This window comes from Arvicola amphibius, chromosome 11 (genome assembly GCF_903992535.2).
Source record: "Arvicola amphibius chromosome 11, mArvAmp1.2, whole genome shotgun sequence".
Taxonomy (NCBI): Eukaryota; Metazoa; Chordata; class Mammalia; order Rodentia; family Cricetidae; genus Arvicola; species Arvicola amphibius.
The window spans coordinates 47621378-47641973 of NC_052057.2; the positions used below are offsets into that span (position 1 = coordinate 47621378).

The window sequence follows — 20596 nt, forward strand, 5'->3', positions numbered from 1 at the left end:
AGGGGGGGAGAGGATTAGAAAGTGAGAGAAAGAAAGAACAAAAGGTGTGCAAATAGAGACACATTCAAATGCAAAAAATAAATCTATTTTCTGATAAAATACAATTACTATAACTAATGGGAAATCAGTATCAGGTTAGTTTTTAGTATGTTTTTAACTCACTAAACATTTATTTCAAAATGGGCTATATGAAATGCAACAAATTAATTCTGGTTTTTGAAGCACTTCAAATATACCCTTTCAAAGCAAATCATAAAAAAATCGGCAGTTTTCTTTTTCAAATTTTAACATCCTCATTTGCCATGAGATTCAGGAAAAACAGCCAAGTGAAGAATATGGTAGTCTCTTTAAGTCAACACAAAAAGTAGAATTTTAGGTGATTTTAGCATTTCCAAGAAAGGGGACTCAAATGTCCTCAGGAACAACAGTAATTTTAACAGGTCAGAATTGATTTGTTCTCTTTGTTCTTTCAGTATTTTAAATCCCATCAGACAGGGATGTAGCTCACTTGGTAGAGCACTTGCCTGCATACATGAAGCTTTGGTTTGATCCTAGCCCCAAATGAACTGGGGGAGGAGACACATACCTGTAATCCCCACACTTAGAGCTGAAAGCAGGAGAATCAGAAGTTTAAGGTCATTGTCAACCACACAGGGAAGCTAGCCTTGAGTATATGAGACCCTGTCTCAAATCAAACAAGTAAACAATCAAAAAAGACTTACTGTCTCAGCAGATCCCCTAATATTCCCTGCATCATGGACTTGCAAAGTAGCCTTAGAAACAGAAGGCGTGAGAGTGCCTATCCATCTGCACACACTCACAGCCCAGCTCTCCTCTGGAACACCAGCCAAACCTGCACACGCTCACCAGCCAAACCTGCACACGCTCACCAGCCAAACCTGCACACACTCACCAGCCAAACCTGCACACGCTCACCAGCCAAACCTGCACACGCTCACCAGCCAAACCTGCACACACTCACCAGCCAAACCTGCACACACTCACCAGCCAAACCTGCACACGCTCACCAGCCAAACCTGCACACGCTCACCAGCCAAACCTGCGCATGTTCACAGCCCAGCTCTCCTCTTTAACTCCAGCCAAAATTGAGGAGCAATGGCCAGACTGACTCATAATCACACCCTTCAGCCCCCCATACTTCCTGTCTTGTACATGACATCTCTCCTGACAAGTGTCCAGTGATACAAATTCCATCTTTCTACTCAATTTTGGATCTCTGTCTCTAGCACACACAAGAGTTACTGTAATGGTTAACAGTGGTTGTCAGTTTTACAGGCTGGAGTCACCTCTGGGCATGTCTGTGACAGGTTTCTAGACTTTTGAACTGGGCAAGGGAGACCCATCCCAACTGTGGGTGGTACTATTCCAATGGCCCGGATCCCGAACTGAAAAGAACAATTGTTGATGCCTTGTGACAGTTCACCTCACGCTCCTGCCCGTGGCCTTCCTGCCACGATGGGCCGTACCTCAGAACGTGAGCTACAATAAACTCTCCCTTCCTTCCTCCCTCCCTTCCCCTTCCTCCCTCCCTTCCCCTCCCTCCCCCTTCTTCCCTTCTTCCCTCCCTCCCCCTTCCTCCCTCCCTCCCCCTTCCTCCCTTCCTCCCTTCCTCCCTCCCTCCCCCTTCCTCCCTTCCTCCCTTCCTCCCTCCCTCCCCCTTCTTCCCTTCCTCTCTCCCTTCCCCTTCCTCCCTTCTTCCCTTCCTTCCTTCCTCCCTCCCTCCCCCTTCCTCCCTTCCTCCCTCCCTTCCCCTTCTTCCCTTTCTCCCTCTCTCCCCCTTCCTCCCTTCCCTTTCCTCCCTCCCTTCCTCCCTCCCTCCCCCTTCTTCCTTTCTTTCTTCCTCCCTCCCTCCTTTCTTCCTCCCTCCCTTCTTTTTTCCCTCCCTCCTCCCTCCCTCCCTTAAACTGCTTCTTGTTCAGCATTTTGTCATAGCAATGAAAAAGCAACTGATACAGTAACCCACGGCCCAGGTCTGCCCACAGCTCTGAGTATCTGCACTAAAGCCACAGTACTGAACAAACTTCCATATTCATTGAGCATGTGTTGAAATTGGAAACAGAGCAGTGAGTAACAGAATAATGATGGGTGTGTAGCTCAATGAAATGGAGTTGCAAAAGAAATCTGTACATTCTTATATTTTCTGCATTAAAAATTTACAAATAATATAATAAAAAAGAGACCAAGTTTGCACTGTTATCCTTTCTATTTTGTTAAAGTGACTTTTTCATGTGTGTGTCTATGTGTGGCAGGGCACGCATGCCATGATGTTCATGCAGAGGTCAGGGAAATACTTCTGGGAGTCAGTCTCGCCCTTCACCATGTGGGTCCCACGGATGGAACTCAGTCATCAGGCTTGGTCTGTGTCTCCTGGCCATCCTGCCAGCCTGTCGTTACTTTCCAGTTACAGAGAATACCCAAAGCTCCGGCCTGAGGACGAGGAAGGAGGCCATGGTAACCAGAGGCAGAAGCCCCATCCTTCTGAGACGGGCTATGCTAAGCAGCCTGTTTCTTCCATCCGTTCTGCTCAGAGAGATGTCCAACTCCACAGGAAACACCCCTGCACTTGGAAATGCTGTTTTCTTTTAGTGGCTGCTTATTTTGGTATTTTAATCTTTGATTCATAAACTGATGCTGATGAATTAACGTGGATTAAGCAACACCTGCTCTATTACGTAAAAAGAAAGCCTTCAAAATAAAGTTGACCAAAATTACAGATAATTACCTTATATCCCAGTGAAAATTTACCTTATTTTGACACAGAAAGCTAGTATCAATGGATGACAATATGTCCCTGATTTAGATCATAGGATTTGTCTATGATTTAGATCACAGGATTTTTATTTATTTTTAGAGACAGGGTCTCTAGTCTAGGCTGGCCTCAAAATTAGTATGTAACTGAAGAAGACTTTGAACACCTGATTCTCCTGCCTCCAACTCCTGAGTACTGAGATTACAACTGTGTGACAGTAGAGCTGAGGATCAAACCAAGGGCTTCTGGGACTCCAACCAAAAAAGTCATGCATGCGAGACAACACTTCCACCTAAGCTACTGCTCCTAGCTCAGAAAATATTACAGAGCAATCTGCCAGCATTAAGACATAAATCAAGGGCTGGGGCTGTAGATCAGTGGTAGAGCCATCATCTCCTATCAAGATACAACTACCTTCAGTCCCAGTACAGCAAACAAGAAGAAGAGGAGGGAGAGAGGGAGAGAGGGAGGGAGAGAGAGAGGGAGTGAGGGAGGACAGGAAGAAAAGACAGGAAGAAAAGACAGGAAAGAGAAAGGGGAACCAATAAAGCAAACCTTTCTATGCCGTAATCATACAGATGGCACTGCTGATATAGACAAAATGACAGGAGAAATCATAATGGTCCAGGAGAACCGGTCCCATTCATAAACAGTAATCACAGCCCCTCCAGGAGCAAAGCACACTGAGCCTCCTGAAGGTGACAGGGACTTACTTGCGCTTGCCAAGGCCCAGCCTCCTCCGTGGATATAGATCACACTGCGACGCAGCTGCTCATCAGGTTTCGGAGACCCCTCAAACACTCGGACTTCCACCCCGTCAAAGTCCGTGTCGGTCACCTGCACTTTCGGAGAAGACCTTGCGCTTTTCTTCCCAAAAGAGATGATGATGAAGTTCAGTGCGATCAGGTGGTGGCTCAGCCCCAGGGAATGTACCAGGTTACTCTGCAGGGTATGGGAAGAAAGGGGGGTGGTGTTAACGTCCACACCAGGCTGACACCCACAAAACCATGCTCACCAACTCCACATGTGGGGTGATGTGGGATGTCCTCTATATGCTGTGAATGTCTTATTACCATTGGTTAATAAAGAAACTGATCTGGCCAATAGCCAGGCAGAATAAAGGCGGGCAGGAAATCCAAACAGAGATACAGGGAGAATAAGCGCAGAGTCAGAGAGAAGCCAGTAGCCCCCAGAGAAGATGTGAGGTCATGCCACGGCCATGTGGCAATGCAAAGATTAATTTAAAAAAAAGGTTAATTTAAGATGTAAAGCTAGTTAGTAATAAGCCTGAGCTAATAAGTCAAACAGTTTGTAATTAATATTAAGCTTCTGAGTGTTTATTCGGGACCAGTGGACAAGAGAAACCTCCAGTTACATGGAGTTAGGCTTTTTGTTTATTTGTTTTGAAAGCTAGTGAGAGCTGGGAGTGGGGAGCAAGAAGGGGAACAATCCCCCTATAAGGCCCTGGGCTCTGAAACTTGCTATGCTAGACCAGGTTGGCCTCGTCCTCTTCGCAGAGATCCAACTGCCTTTCGCCAGCTGAGTGCTGGATTACAGGCATACAAGCACCAACAGCCTGGCTCTCTGTGCTGCTTTGATTTACTCTGTATTCCAGGCCGGCTGCCTCGAGACAGTTTTTACAAACACCTGCTCTTGGACCAGAGAGGTCCAGAGTCGCTGTCCCCTCTTAGCAGTCCTGGAACTCTGAGTCAATCACTAAGCCCCTCTGTGCCACACCTTCCTATCCATAAAATGAGAATACTAGCAACTATGTCGGGAGACTGGTGGCGGCCATGTGCAATACCAGCCCTTGGGAGGTAAGACTGGAGGTCAGCAATCCACGGTTACCTCGTTGGAGTCTTAGGCTAGCCTGGGCTGCATGAGACTCTCTCCAAAATAAAATGCAAAACAAAAACTGATAACCATGATCTGAAACTGTTGGCTAAAAGCTGTAAACAAATTACCAGAGAAAGTTTATGTATGGGTACTGGCTATTTGTTATGTCAGCTCGATAAAACCAGGATCATTTTAGAAGAGAGAACCCCAGCTGAAAAAACTACTCCCACCAGATAGGCCTGTGGTCCATTTTCTTGACTGATGGTTGATGGAGGAAGTCCCAGCTCACTGTCGGGGGTGCTACCCTGAGCAATGGTCCTGGATGCTGTAAGAAAGTAGGTTGATCAAGGCAAGAGGAGGAAACCAGTAGCAGCCTTCCCCCATGGCATCTGCATCACTTACTGCCTTGAGTTCCTGCCCTGTATTCCCTGGATGATAGACTACGAGCTATAAGCTGAAACAAATCTCTTCCTTCTCAAGTTGCTTTGGGTCATGGTATTTTATTGCAGCAACAGAAAACGTAATAAGACCACAAGTATTCTTGGGTCCCAGGGAGAGGAGCCCAGGAAAGTCTGTTGTCTGATGCTTCAGCCACATGCGTGTCTCAGTAACTTGTAATATGAGCTGCTGCTCTCAAGACTCCACGGCAGCTCACGGCTTCACTCTTCTCATGTCTGATGGGCTGGGTCCTGACAGTGGTCCTTCCATTTTTCTAGTATAGTCACTTCTTTCTATATCATATCTTTTAATTCCTCTCTCTGTGGGTGGGGTTTTCCTGTCCTGACTGCCTGCTCCCAAATAACTGACACAGAGGTTTTTTACAATTTATAAATGCTCAGCCAATAGCTCAGGCTTATTACTAACTAGCTCTTATATTTTAAGTTAACCCATATTCCTTATTCACGCTCTGCTATAAGGTGGTGCCTTTATTAGTATGGCATGTTCATCTCCTGCTCCTTCTGCATCTGGCTGGCGACTCCTGACTCTGCCCTTCTTCTTCCCAGCATTTTCTTAGTTTTGCTCTCCTGACCAATCACAGTGACAAATTCTCACGGTGTACAAAAGGATTATTTCACAGTACCTCTCCACAGGCAGCTCTTCTGTACCAGCTATAGCAAAACACACATTTGGATGAATGAATGATTTTTCTGCATGAAAATCTGTTCATATTTTTTAAACACTATACGTTTGAATGTACTTTTACTACGGTTATTATATGGGATGGCTTTGTTTTGAGATAGTTCTTAAGAATACATTTAATAGTAGATTAGGAGAGATAGTAGGTTAAGACAGGGTTTCTCTCTGCAGCCCTGGCTGTCCTAGAACTTGCTATGTAGAGCAGGCTGTTCTTGAACTTACAGATATCTCCCTGCCTCTGCCTCCCAAAGGCTTGGGTTAAAGACTTATGCCACCATGATCAACTTGAAGTACAGATTTAATTTTGGTTTTTGCTAGCACTCAACTTCCATGACTCTACTGCAGGCTAGAGAAGCAGGGGAAGGGTGGCGTAGTGGTGTTTCTGGTTGTGGGTGGGTCTCACATTTCAACCCCTTGCACACCTACCTTTACCCAACAAGGACAGAAAGAGAAAGTGAAGGTATCAATGTCCTCACAAAGGCCCAACTCTGGTGACATGATGGAGCTTTGTCCCCACCCCACCCCATCTGTCTCTGCCCTCAGGACTGCTGCAAAGCTCCCTTGCTGGATTTACCCCATTTGAGTTCCAACTCAAAAAATCCACCGTCTTCCCCTTTCCATCTCCTATACCACAGCAGCTGCTGAGAGCTCCAGCTTGTTACCCTCATGTTGCCTCTCTCCAGCACATCACTGTATAATTCTCTCCTATGTCCATTTCTTGTTCTTTTATATGCAATACTAAGAACCTGCAAAGAGAATTCTATGTCCATGGTGACATATACAGTCAGGATGCTGTGGCAGGAGGATCAAACATGAGTTTGGAGTAAATAGTGGAACTCTATATCAAAACAAATCAAAACAGAACCTTGGAGAACAATGGAATTTAAATGCCCACTTGGTGTAAGACAAATAAAAGACAGATGATAGACAGACAGACAGATTAGTGCTGTCTGTTAGCCATCTCTTCTCTGGTTCCTTTCTCAGTCAGGTAAAGAACTGCAAGATGAGGTGATCACAATCCACATCACACAGCCAAGTGAAGCAAAGTTCCTCACATGGTAATTTTTACAGCGTGTAACAGGGCTAGGTCCCCTTTTCCTTCTTGAATTGGATGGGCAAGATGCAGTTGTTGGTTCGGTCACTTTAAGTACAGCAGGAACCAGATGGGAGGGGGGGGGAGATTTCTGAAATACCCATGGAAAAAAAGCCTGTGCCCGGAATAGGAATAAACCCCACCAAAAGAGGAATTCTTTCAAACAAGAACTGGGAAATAGGCCATCTTGTATTAAATGGTAAGTATTCAGAGATCATCATGATCCAGACCAAGGCCTCTTTCCCTAGCTATCTACCTATTTAAGAGTTAACTATCTCCTGCCATCCTGTCATAGATAGATAGATGAACAGATGGATGAGTAGGTATGTCAATGGATGGATAGATGGGTGTGTGGGTAGGTGGGTAGATGGATAGGTGGATGAATGGGTGGGTGGGTGGGTGGGTGGGTGGGTGGATGGATGGATGGATGGATGGATGGATGGGTGGGTGGATGGATAGGTGGATGAATGGATGGGTGGGTGGGTGGATGGATGGATGGATGGATGGATGGATGGATGGATGAATGGATGGATGGATGGATTGATGGATGGATGGATGGATCGGTGGATGGATGGATGGATGGGTGGGTGGGTAGATGGATGGGTGGATGAATGGATGGGTGGGTGGGTGGATGGATGGATCGATGGATGGATGGATGGATGGATCGATGGATGGATGGGTGGGTGGGTGGATGAATGGGTGGGTGGGTGGGTGAGTGGATGGATGGATGGATGAATGGGTATGGGGGTGGATGGCTGGATAAATGGGTGTGTGGGAGGGTAGGTGGATGGGTGTATGGATGGATGATGGATGGATGGATGGATGGATGGGTGAAGGGATGGATGGGTGGGTAGATGGGTGGATAGATGAATGGATGAATGGATGGATGAGCTACAGTGCACTGGCTTCAAGGAGGTCAGTCTGAAAGTCACTGAATTCTCTTGAGAAAAAGGTATACTTTGCCTGGGCCTGGTGATTCAATGTTATAACCCCAGTCTGTATGAGTCAAGAGCAAAAAATTCACCAGTTTCAGACCAGTGTGGACTGCAGAGATAAAAGAGGCGGGGCAGGGGAACTGGGAGGACAAGGGAGGGTTGAGGTAGAACTGCCCTCCTGGAAATTACATTCTCCAGGGGCTGAGGATCACCTCCTACCTGCCTCCTATAAACTTACTTGTGTGAACTCTCTGGGGACCTCTCCACTTGCTTCCCATGCCCCATTTCTTCTTTCTTCTTTTAGGACCACAACTCACACCATTCTTTTCTGTGATATTGTCTGTTACAAGCTTTCTTGAGCTGCACACCCGAGTCATTCCATTCTTATGTTCTTTGCTTTCTCTCTCCTGACCCCTGCCCTCTTTATCTCTGTGAATCTGTCTGTCCACGTTGATAGGCCTATTTCTTTAGCTCTCCCTTCCAATGCAACCTACGACATTCTGAGTTCCAGTACTATATCTCCAAACTAGGTTCACCAACGGCTATTCAGTCAAGCTCTACCAACATCTCTTGGGTCCCACCCCACCCCCCACTTAACTTCTCCAGGCTCTGCTCTACTGTGTGACAAACCCCCATTTATTTATTTATTACTTGTGGATTCTTTTAAGATGGTCTCATGTAGCTCAGGCTGACCTCAAATTCACCATGTAGCCAAAGAGAGCCTTGAATTTCTGATCCTCTTGCCTATACCTCCCAAATGCTAGGGTTACAGACATGTTTATCATGCCTGGTTTTTAAAGTGCCAGGGAGGGCTGGAGAGATGGCTCAGAGGTTAAGAGCATTGCCTGCTCTTCCAAAGGTCCTGAGTTCAATTCCCAGCAACCACATGGTGGCTCACAACCATCTATAATGGGGGTCTGGTTCCCTCTTCTGGCCTGCAGCCATACACACAGACAGAATGTTGTATACATAATAAATAAATAATTAAAAAAAAATAAAGTGCCAGGGATTCCACTGTAAGATGGCTACCAACTGAGCCACATTCCCAGACCTTTCTTTGTTTTTGAGCCAAGTTCTAGCCTAAACTGGCCTCAGACTTGGACTCTTACTCTCAGCCTCCCACGTGCTGGGATTACAGGTATGGCCAACGTGACTAACTCCTGCCTTTGTGTATATGTACATATCTTATAGATTAGTTCTTCATCTCCTGCCCAGAGGGTTTTTCTTTTGTTTTGTTTTTCCTAGACAGGGTTTCTCTGTGTAGTCCTGTCTGTCCTGGAACTCACTCTCTAGACCAGGCTGTCCCGGAACTCACTCTGTAGACCAGGCTGTCCTGGAACTCAGATATCCGCCTGCCACTGCCTCCCCAGTGCTGGCATTAAAGACGTACACCACGATGGCCCAGCTCAGAGTTTTCTTAAATAATGGTGTCTCCAATGTTCTAATTTTTATTCTGTTTTATTTTGTTGTGCTACTAGAGTTGATCCCACAGCTTCTCCAACACTAGTTAAGTGTTCTACCATGCAGTAATCCCTTGAGCCAACCCCCACCCCCATTGGCCTAAACTATTCTGTTTTGAAGCAGAGCCTCACTGTTTCCTAGAGGAGTCTGGAACTGTTAAAAACTTTTCCTTTAACTCGTGTGTATAGAGCAGTATGTATATGTCTTTATGGGTATGTGCACATGTGAGTACAACTGCCCTCGGATTCCAGCAAAGAACAGTGATCTTCAAGGTCTGGAGTGAGAGGCAGTGGTGAGCCGCCCAACTTAGATGCTGGGAATAAAACCCAGGTCCTCTGCAGGAGCTAGTACTCATAACCACTAAGCCATCTCTAACCCTCAACTTTTTAACTTTAACCTCTGTGCTGGATAGTTTTTTGCCAACTTGACACAACTGATATCATCTGAGAGGAGGGAACCTCAATTAAGAAAATGTTTCCAGAGCTAGAGAAATTGCTCAGTGGTTAAGAGCACTTGACCACTCTCCCAGAGGTACTGAGTTCAATTCCCAGAAACCACAGGGTGGCTCACAACCATCTGCAATGGGATCAGATTCCTTCTTCTGGTAGGCATAAAGATAGAACTTATATACATAAAATACATGGATAAATATGTAAAAGAAAATTCCTCCATAATATCAGGGCACTTTTTTAGTGATTGATGAGGGAGGGCCCAGACCATTGTGGCTGGTGTCACCCCTGAGCTGGAGGTCCTGGGTCTTAAAGAAAGCAAATTGAGGGGCTGGAGAAAATGGCTCAGCGGTTGAGAGCACTAACTGCTCTTCCAGAGGACCTGGTTTCAATTCCCAGTACCCACATGGCAGCTTATAATTGCCTGTAACTCCAGTTCCAGGGGATCTAACACATACAGGCAAGCAAAACATGAATGTCCATGAAATTAAAAATTTTTTTAAAAAAGTAAGGAAGAACGCAGGTTGATCAAACCATGAGGAGCAAGCCAGTAAGCAGCACCCCTCCATGGCCTCTGAACCAGCTCCTGACTCCAGGTTCCTGACCTGCCTGAGTCCCTGCCCTCACTGCTTCTGATAATGAACTGTTATATGGAATTGTGAGTAAAATCAACCCTTTCCTCCCCTGCTTGCTTTTGGTCCTGGAGTTTCATCACAGCAATGGTCACCCGAATAAGACAAGGAATCAGTTCTTTCCTTCCATGGGCTGCAGGAGTTGAGCCCAGGTCATCGGGTTTGCGCAGAAAGTCTTTTGAACCTGCTGAGCCATCTTGCCAGCCACAACTTGAGCTTTCGATCCTCCGGCCTCAGTCTCCTGAGTAGCTGAATTTACAATCCTGCATCAGACACAGCTCAAAGTTCAGTGTTTTATTTTACTCAGCTTCACAGCTCCTGCCTTCCTTGCAAGACAGTGAACCATAGTGGCACAGTGCGTGGCACAGGTATAATGGCACAGTGCGTGGCACAGGTATAACGGCCCATTGCGTGGCACAGGTATAGCGGCACAGTGTGTGGCACAGGTATAATTGCACAGTGCGTGGCACAGGTATAATGGCCCATTGCGTGGCACAGGTATAGTGGCACAGTGCGTGGCACAGGTATAGTGGCACAGGGTGTGGCACAGGTATAATGGCCCATTGCGTGGCACAGGTATAGTGGCACAGTGTGTGGCACAGGTATAGCGGCACAGTGTGTGGCACAGGTATAGTGGCACGGTGCGTGGCACAGGTATAGCGGCACAGTGCCTGGCACAGGTATAGCGGCACAGTGCCTGGCACAGGCACAGGTAAGGCTCACTGCCACTCACTAAATCAGTTGTAGTGACTCTATTCGAATACTGACAACTTGGCACTGCCTCCAGTCTTTCCTTTTCAAAGCCCAGATCCACATTCCTGACCATTTCCAGGATCCTCAAAATTATCATGGACAGGGCTGGGAATGTAGAGTGTCACGCGCCCTGTAAAGGTTAATCTTTACTGCCAACCTGACTGGATTTCCAGCTACCTAGAGACCACTTCTGACATACTGCTGAAGTCATTTACAGAGAGGCACAGCTGAGGACAGAAGAGCCACTCTGGCTGTGGGCAGCCACACCCATGGGCTGAGCTCCCAAAGAGAACAGAAAGCAGAAAAGAGAACACGAGCTGAGCTCCAGTGTGCACCTGGCTCTGCTTCCTGACTACAGATCCAATGTGAGCAGATGCCTCATGCTCTTGCCATCCTGTCTTCCCCCACCCTGATGACTGCATCCTCAAACCACAGAAAACAGCAGCAAAACCACGGACCAAAACAAATCCGCAATTAGATTGCGTTCCTTCAGGTATCTTTGGTAGTGCTGAGATGTGTAACTAACAAAGGTCTAACACCAGGCACCACAAAAATTATCACTGGGTCAGGTGTTTGTGTAGAAGTTCTCAAACCTGGGATTGAATGACCCTTTCAGAGGGGTCGCCTGAGACCACCCGGAAACACAGATGTCTACATTACGATTCAGAACAGTAGCAAAATTACAATTATGAAGCAGCAACGACATAATCTTATGGTTGGGGTCACCACAACATGAGGAACTGTAATGAAAGGGTCACAGCATTGGGAAGGTTGAGAACCACTCTGTTAGTGGCTTATACCTGTAATCCCAGCAGAGGCAGGTAGATCACCATAAATTCAAGACCAGCCTGGTCTACATAGCAAGTTCCAGGGCAGCCAGGGCTACATAATGAGACCTTGAGTCAAATAAATAAATAGCTAAACTTAGCGTCGCCTCCTCTTCCCGCTGCACCCTGCAGCAGTAACCTGCTGCATTCTCGGCAGACAGCTAGCCACATACACATCTCACTTCTAGTTAGACACACCTCGATTCTTTGCTCAGCTCCTTCCTTGTTTCTCATGACTTCCAAGCAACCACCAGCTCATCTCTGTTCTACCTGAATGTGGCTCTAATAGGGCTCCCATGGTCATGATGACCCTAGGCTGGGCCTCGGCAATAAGGAGATATTTCATAGAGAGACAGTTGTGCTCTATGTTCAGCTACCAGAGTCCTGAAACAGGGACTTTTAAACCATGGCCCCCAGAGAATGCCACTCCGGGGTAAAGAAAAGCCTAAGAAGCCCTGGTGTCAGATGACAACAGGAGGAAGAGCTTGCCCAGCAGGAGGTGATCTCACACTGGTCCAACAGCTTGTCTCACGGTTAAACTGGACAGATTGTTTCCAGGTCTTTGTCTTATCTTTTCTATAAAACTGTAACACGGGTGCTGAGATCAGGCCGTGCCCTGCCTGTGGTAACTCTAGACTGTGCAGAACGTCAGATCGTCTGCCCTGAGACTGTATTTACAAGCAGTGTTTGAGTTTGTTTTAAGGAAAAAGGATGACCGTGTGCCCTGATGGACATATGAATGGTGCCATTTGTCTGGTATCCCCATCTGGGTATGATAAGGAACCTGTATCAGGAAGAACGCTCCTTTATAAATGTACAGGCATGAGCTGAGGGTATAGGATCACGTGGGTATGTTTAAATAACGTGAGGACTACCCAGACATTTGCTTGAGGAAAGGATGTGACCCTCACCTGGACACTCTAGAGGGGAAGACCCCTAAACGCCATGGGGATCCCTTCTACCATCTCACCGCTCAGTGTGTATATTAATAAACCAGGAAGCAGAGAACTCCCGACTAGCCCAGGGACTTCAACTCAGCTCAGTCTCTACCCTGGCGTGGCCTGCCTAGAACTGTCTGTCGTCTGTCCCTGTCTGTCCTGCTGTCTGGGCCTGCTCTCCATTCATTACCAGGTATGTCCATCGGGATCTGGTCCTACCTGCCTTCACAGCTCAAACTTACAGCTCCAATCTTTACACTGAAGACTGTTCCAACAGGTTTCGTTACCTTCCAAGGGCTGTGCACACCCTCAGTCTGCTTTGCTGTCACTTTGCCTGTTAGGCCTCCTGGAAATTCTTGAATTCTGCCGAGACCACTTTAACCCTCTGTAGCCATTCTGTAACCTAGCTATACACGTAAGTACATTACAGATAGAGATAGGGATAACTTATATTCATTGTATTTATATTCCTGTGCTTTGTGATGTGTGTTTGCCTCAGCCAGGAAAGCACAGGACCAAATGCACCCCTTCGCTTCTGGCACAGGGTTCTCCCTGCAGCTGCTATGGGGACGGTGGAGAGAAACTAGGAGACTAACCTGAACTGTAAACCACACTTGCCCTAGTTACCTGTTTGATGTCATCATCATGACTGCTAAGAATCCTACTGAACTTCCTGCTTCCTGGGGCAGGGGTTAAGTATGTGTTCTGAGCATTCCAGTTTGGTTCCGTGTTACAGAGCAATCTCATCTCTTGGCACCCCACCCTCTGTGTTCATGCATGACTTGTCTAACTTATCTTCTGCCTGCTATTTTATTTGGCAGTGCCCTTTGGAAGCAAACAGTCTCTGCACCTGGAAGCACAAAAAGCAGCTGATAATTGTAGGTAAGACGACAGTAGTCAGGAACCGGAGCCTGGCTGTGCTGGGGATGTTTAAATCATGAAATTAGCACCCACTACAAACAATGGTAGACCGACTCAGACTCCTGGCCTTCAGTCGGCTCCGTCTGCTTTCAAACCATCCCCGTATCTTTCCTTGCTCTGTTCCTTTGTCCAATATTATTGTCAAATAAAGCCTTTTCTTCCAGCCCTGCGAGCATGCTGGACCCAGAGTCCTATATGAGGTGCAGCTTCATAGACTGCACCAAAAAGCAGAAAAATCCATCACTAAGCCACCCTGGGACTGTTCCTCAGTTGGTAAAGTGCTTCCCTAACAAAACTGGGCTCCATCCACGGTCACAGCATGCTTGCAATCCTGGCATTTGGAAGGTAGAGGCACACAGCATGCTTGCAATCCTGGCATTTGGAAGGTAGAAGCACACAGCATGCTTGCAATCCTGGCATTTGGAAGGTAGAGGCATGAACAAGAGAAGTTCAGGTTATCATAAGCTACACAGCAAGTTCAAGGCCAGCCTGAGACACTTGAGACTTTGTCTCCAAAAATAAGTAAATAAGTAAACCACCCTCTTGTACTATAGCTTTATAAAAACAAGACTCTCAAAAGGCCATTCTATTACAGAGCTGTTCAATTTGTTTCAGATTTTTAATCTGCATATCAAAGAATTCCATTACAAGCTTCAAAGCAAACCTGAGAACCTTACATAACCCCCGAGACTCTAGGCCAGAGAAGAAGGGATCCAACACATCCCACGTTTTTCCCTCTATTGCTGTCTGCTGTCTCCCTCCCAGACACCTCTGTGGCTAAGGGGTCATCTCAGAGAGCGCTAAGGGGCCGCGCTAGCCTCTTGGGTCCTTCTGTGCGGTCTGTTTGTTTTTCTCATTGCTGTCTTTTCACAAGAAGTTTCCATATGGCTGAGGTACTAGTTAAATTCCAAAGGCCTCCCGCAGTCTAAAAGATCACCCAACAGATCAAGTGTGTGTCGCTGTTCCTGCTATGGAGAAAGCTTAGGCGAAATTGGCCACAGGTGATAACTAGGAACCGAACTTGCCCTAGCATCCTGGCTCCAGAATGTGAAGCCATGACCACCTACTGAACAAGTCCATCTATTCTCAAATACCAGCGAACACGTCAGAGTAGATCTCCATTGTAAGTCATCTGGAGCGCGCGCGCGGTCTCTCAGTCACACACAATGGAACTGGGATCACAAGGGATGTTTAAACATCTTGGAAAAAATACAGAACTCTCCCAGACTCTGCAATAGTGGGAGAACACCTCCAGCCTGGACTGGTGAGGACCAAGGAGCCAGCACCGCCCCTGCAGCCCTTCTCCTCCCTGGAACACCATCAGCCCTACGCATGCCTTGCCCTCCCTGGCCTTCCAAGCACAGAGATGTGAAAATCAGAATAAAAAGAGTTCTGGCTGGGGGTGTACTTACTGCAGGCTCAGCAACAAACAAACAAACAAACAAATGAAGTTCTTTTCTACTCCTATTGTAAACAGCCAGGAGAAACAAGATATTCTAACGATACACTTGTACCACACCCTAGGCTATCAAACTGTGGATACAACAGTCCCCAAGGAAATGGGATTTCCTCAAGAACAGTGCCTTGGGAGAAGAAAAAAGAAGAAGCCTGATGCCAGTCAAGGGGGAGCCTGTCTCCCCAGGAAGGGATTTCACAGTCTGAATGGTCAGACGCCTGGCAAGAGAGCCTAGATGAAGCTGACCAAAAGGGCCACACTGTGACCACACTGCAGAGCTGGGCTGACTTTGCCCTCTTGTAATGCTGAACCCTCCTGTTAAGACCCTGGATATGGACACAGAGCTCACTTTACTGCCTACACACACACACACACACACACACACACACACACACTATGTTTAGATTGTCTACTGTGAACAGGGAGCTGAGTCAAGGTGGAGAGGGTGGTCAGAGCCAGTCTCAGACCTCACTGACTCGGAAAATGCCCTCCCTGCTCCTCATCGCAGTGCTAAGGAGAGCAGGAGCTCAGGAGGACAAGGACTGGGTCTGAGGCCCAGTTTCTTTCTTGGGCTGAGAACGTAGCTCAGCAGCTGCAGAGTACAGCCTAACGTGGGAGACCGTAGGTTCAATCCGTGGTGTTCATGTGTGTGCATGTATATATTCATGCGTGTGGAGGCCAGAAGTCAACTTTGGGTGTCTTTCCACTTTTTGTTTTAATACATGGTGTCTCACTTAACCTAAAGCTCACTGATTCTGCTAGGCTGGCAGTCCAGTGAGCTCCATACTAGAATTATAAGAGCACACTGCCATGCCCAGCTTGTTAAAAACAAAAACAACAACAACAAACCACAAACGCAAATGTGGGTTCCGGCACTCAGACCTCAGTTCTTATGCTTACGTGACTGACAGTTAAACCACGAGCCCTCATTTTCACTTTCTGCACAGATTTTTTTTTTTACTATCCATTGAAGTTTTTCTTGCTCCCCCCACCCCAAACAAAAATTTAAAAAATATTTTCTACTGCTCCTAAACAAAAGACCCCCAGTGGCTGTGACCTGCTGCTGAAGCCCCTTCTAAGAGCCAGGAGGAGTGGCTCTTGTTTGCACTTCCCTGCTCCGAACAGCAGCTGACTCAACCTGCAGCCTAAAAGAACAAAACTCCACGCTTGCCCACGCACGCCCTCTACCTGGCTTCACGCACAAGCTCCACAGAGTACGGCACGAATTGGATTCATCTTCTGCTGTCTGTAAAGTTCGGGAAACAGGGAATTAGATGAGTTTCCGCTTTTAATACCTAGGACTCCTCTTTATAGCAGACTCTAAATATGCAAGGCAAAGGATTTCTACAGATATTTACCAACGACTAAGAGTCTGAGGGTGAAGACAATCCGCTCATGTACGTCCACATGATGATAATCAAATAATGCATCCTGTTACATTGGGAAGCGTAACCCCAGTCCCTGGCATCCATCCCAGCCCCCTGGCCTCGGAATTGCATTGGTCAGGATGCCAAATCCCAGCATGCCAGGTCCTGACCATGCGCTCGGCCACCCGAGAGCGCCATATTTAATAAAACGATAGGCATTTTAATTCTGTTTGATCTGAGCGAATTGGATTTCTTCGCGCCGGCGGAGCCGCCTGTCTTAGGATTTTTTTCCTAACACATCCTACATAAAATATTTTAAAAACGCGTTTTGTACCCTCTGTTTAGCTTTACAGACGCTTGAACTTTCACCTTCTGAGCTCTCTAAAGTCTTATGAGTAGGGAAGGTGAGTAGCCCACTTACTCGATGCTCACTTGAGGCTAAGGTGTTACTTGTCTTGCCCAGACACTCAGCACCAGATTACAGCATATGGGCATCTGACTCAACAGCTCACCTGATTCTGAGTCATCGCTCTGAATTTCATTGCTGGAAGGCAGCCACTACCCAAACAATGCACGCCTCTTCATGTGTAATGAAACATGCTTTGCAACATTAGAATGTGCAAAATTTAAGACCGGGATGGAGAAGGGAAGTGGGTTGTGAAATGTTCCCCAAACCCTGTCTTCAGGCAGCACATTCTGTCTGCCAGCAGCTCTGCTCAGTTTAGCCAGGGACAGGGGACGTCACCAACAAGGGAGCCTGATAAAATCAGCATCAGAATAAAAGGCCCAGCCTCCTCCGCCTCTGTTCTGCAGGTCCAGCTTGCAAGGCTCAGAGGTGCAGAGGCTCAGGCTGCAAGTGCAGTGTTTACAGTATACCAGAGGTTGAGGGTCGGACAGACTGAGGTCACTGTAACAATGGACTCAGTCTGGGATAGCAGTGGTCTAGGGGCTGGAGCAGCAGTTCAGCAGCTAAAGAGAGCGGGCTGCTCTTGCTGAGGACCGACTTTGTCCCTGGCGACCGTGTCAGAGGGCTCACACCCACCTGGAACTCAAGTTCTAGGGGATCCAATGCCTACTTCCCGCGTCCATGAACATGTACACACACAAGCACAATGTTAGAACGTCTGTGGGAGCCAGCCATGACAAGCTAAGTGTGGGCAGGTCACCCAAAGGAAGTTCTTTACGTCCAACCATTATCACTTGCCAGAGTAATAGTCCTTTCTGAGGGGAATTTATGGGCTAATTGTAAGCAAACGGGCAAACGGATCCATGTGTTTATCTGTCATCCACTTTCTGGTTTTTTGGTTTTGGAGATTAGGTCTCGCCCTGTTCTGGAGGGATGGAGTGGGGATGAGCTACCCCTGTCCCGGGGCAGAATTCTTATGCCGACAGACTCAACACAATACTAACCTCACAGTCTTTGTAGATGGCCCCGAAAGACTCAGTGAGCTCTAACCTGGCCTGCAGAAATGTTAATGTCATGCCAGGCATAGTGTTTACCTGTAACCGATGAGCTTGGGAAGTAGAGACAAGTGAAGCAGGGTTTCAAGTCTAGACTCAACTATTCACCAAGTCTGAGACCAGCATAGACTACATGACTGATGATCCAGGCTTCACCCCAGGCCCCGGGCACCCCCTATATCCAAGGAGTCTGAAATGTGAGGTGGAAGTTCCATTCCAAGCCCCCTCCCCTGGCAGTTGCCTCAGTCCAGACTCCACCTCCAAGAAAGCCCGCACCAAAGCGTGACCCCCTCCACAGAGGTCAAGACCACGCCCACAGGCTATTTGAACTGCCCCCTAGAAAATGGACACCCGGTCTTTCTAGTCTTCCTTTCCCCTCTCCATTCCTGGGGGGCCTGGAAGGTCACCTGGGAGCGCAGGCATCCATTAAACCTGGGCTTTTTCTAATTCGGTTTGGTTTGGTCTGATTTGAATTATTGCGTCAGCGGAAAGGCTTATCGGCCGTAAAAATTTTTTCAATGAGACCATATTTTCAAAACACAAAGACAGATTTTGTTATTTTGATATTATTGTGTGTGTATATGTGTGCATGTGTCACCTGAGTGCAGTGCCCGGGGAGGCCGGAAGACAAGGTTAGAAGCCCCTAGACTTGTAGTTACTAGCCACTGTGAGCCTCCCGATGTGGGTGCTGAAACCCAGTTCTTGCCCTCTACGAGAACATGGCCGTCTTCACCACGGAGCCATCTGTCCATCCCTGATAGATAATATTGTAGATGATAGAAGACAGAGGCAGAGACAACAAATAAGGACCGCTATTCGTTCCTTTTCAGCCTTGGTACCAAGTTCCCATTCTGACACCAGAAGTAACCACGTCCTAGAATTATCCCAACCTGTTTTACCCTCAAGCAATAAGGACATCTTCAGACCACCTTGCTAGACAGGAGCTGAGAATATGCTGTGAGACCACACCCGGACCAGGACTGCTCATCTATGATATCATCTGCCCAATGCCCCAGTTCCTCCATTTAACCCTTAAGACTACATCGGCACCCGTAAGATGGACTCAAGGTCACTGGGCCCCTTTATAACCCCTTCTTCCCATGTGGTCACATCAATCAAACCTCCCTCCCTCGCTTTGCTTTGCACCCTTACGCTCTCCTTAATGGGCATACTGGGATAAGCGGGGGCCGTGCCTAGGCTGCTGGGGCTGCCTGTGTCCAGACCATGGGTCTCAGATCTCCGTCACCCCGTCCCCTGTAACACGGGGCTCATTCCCTTCTCAGGGTCACAACAGCGAAGCCCTTTTTTGTTTTGTTTTGCTTTTGGGTTTTTCAATACAGGGTTTCTCTGTAGCTTTGGAGCCTGGTCCTAGAACTAGCTCTGTTGACCAGGCTGGTCTCAAACTCACAGAGATCCACCTGTCCTCATTCCTCGCCTCTGCCTCCTGATTGCTGGGATGAAAGGCGTGCACCATCACTGCCAGGCAGCAGTTCAGCCTTTTAAAGACACGGAAAAATCCTAGTGGTACAATGACTTTCTTACAACCCGTTGTATTAACCTTTCCCACTAACTTCTCTTAGTAGAGACCTAGTTGGGAGGTGGGACTGAAGCAATCGCTCAGGGGTGTAGAGCACGCTTGCTGCTTGCGCATGAGGGCCCAGGTCTCAGGTTCTCAGCACCACATGCTGGCTCACAACCATCCATAACTCCAACTCCAAATATCCCAAGCTCTCTTCTGGCCTCTGCAGGCACCAGGTACACACGTGATACTACACATGCATGTATTCAAAGCACTCATACATGTAGCAGTAAATCTAAAGTTAAAGAGTAGTTTGGATAAGCCTTGCGGAGTTCGGCTCATTTGTTTTACAGATGAGGCCCAGTTCCTACAGGAGAGACAGGGGACAGGGCCAAAGCTTTAGCATACGGAGCCAAGGGCTGAGGCTACTTCTGTAGCAATTCTGTTCCTCTGCCATATCCAGCCACCAACCAAACGGCGCCATGCCACCTCTGAGCAGGAAAGACACAACTGTCAGAAACTATGCCTGTCAGGGTCAGAAACAGTATGGATGCTTACACCCTAAATACAAAGGGCTGTGCTGCCGGTGCCAACTTGTACAGCTTCTGCACATGACTAAACGCTGTACCATGGTCACACGAAGTCACCTGAGGATCTTCTCACAGATACCATGAACAAGAGGAATGAGCCCAGAGCATTGTATGACTTTACAGCACAGAATGAGCTGGGCTGAATGTGCAGCCATCTACAGTGAGTAACATATGTACAGCTGCTGCCCTCTACAGTGGGTACCATATGCACAGCTGCCCTCTACAGTGGGTACAATATGCACAGCTGCCCTCTACAGTGGGTACCATATGCACAGCTGCCCTCTATACAGTGGTGCCATATACACAGCTGCACTGCCCTCTACAGTGGGTATCATATGCACAGCTGCCCTCTACAGTGGGTATCATATGCACAGCTGTCCTCTACAGTGGGTGCCATATACACAGCTGCCTGCCCTCTACAGTGGGTATCATATGCACAGCTGCCTGCCCT

General features: G+C 47.5%; 1 protein-coding gene across 1 annotated transcript in view; it reads right to left on the minus strand.

The window, feature by feature from the left end:
• Window positions 1–20596, minus strand: part of Nceh1 (neutral cholesterol ester hydrolase 1) — a 48507-nt gene that overhangs the window by 17984 nt on the left and 9927 nt on the right. Inside the window, exon 2 of the mRNA XM_038348292.1 lies at window positions 3484–3712. Within this exon, the coding sequence (XP_038204220.1) occupies window positions 3484–3712 (229 nt within the window). The remainder of the gene's footprint in view (window positions 1–3483; window positions 3713–20596) is intronic.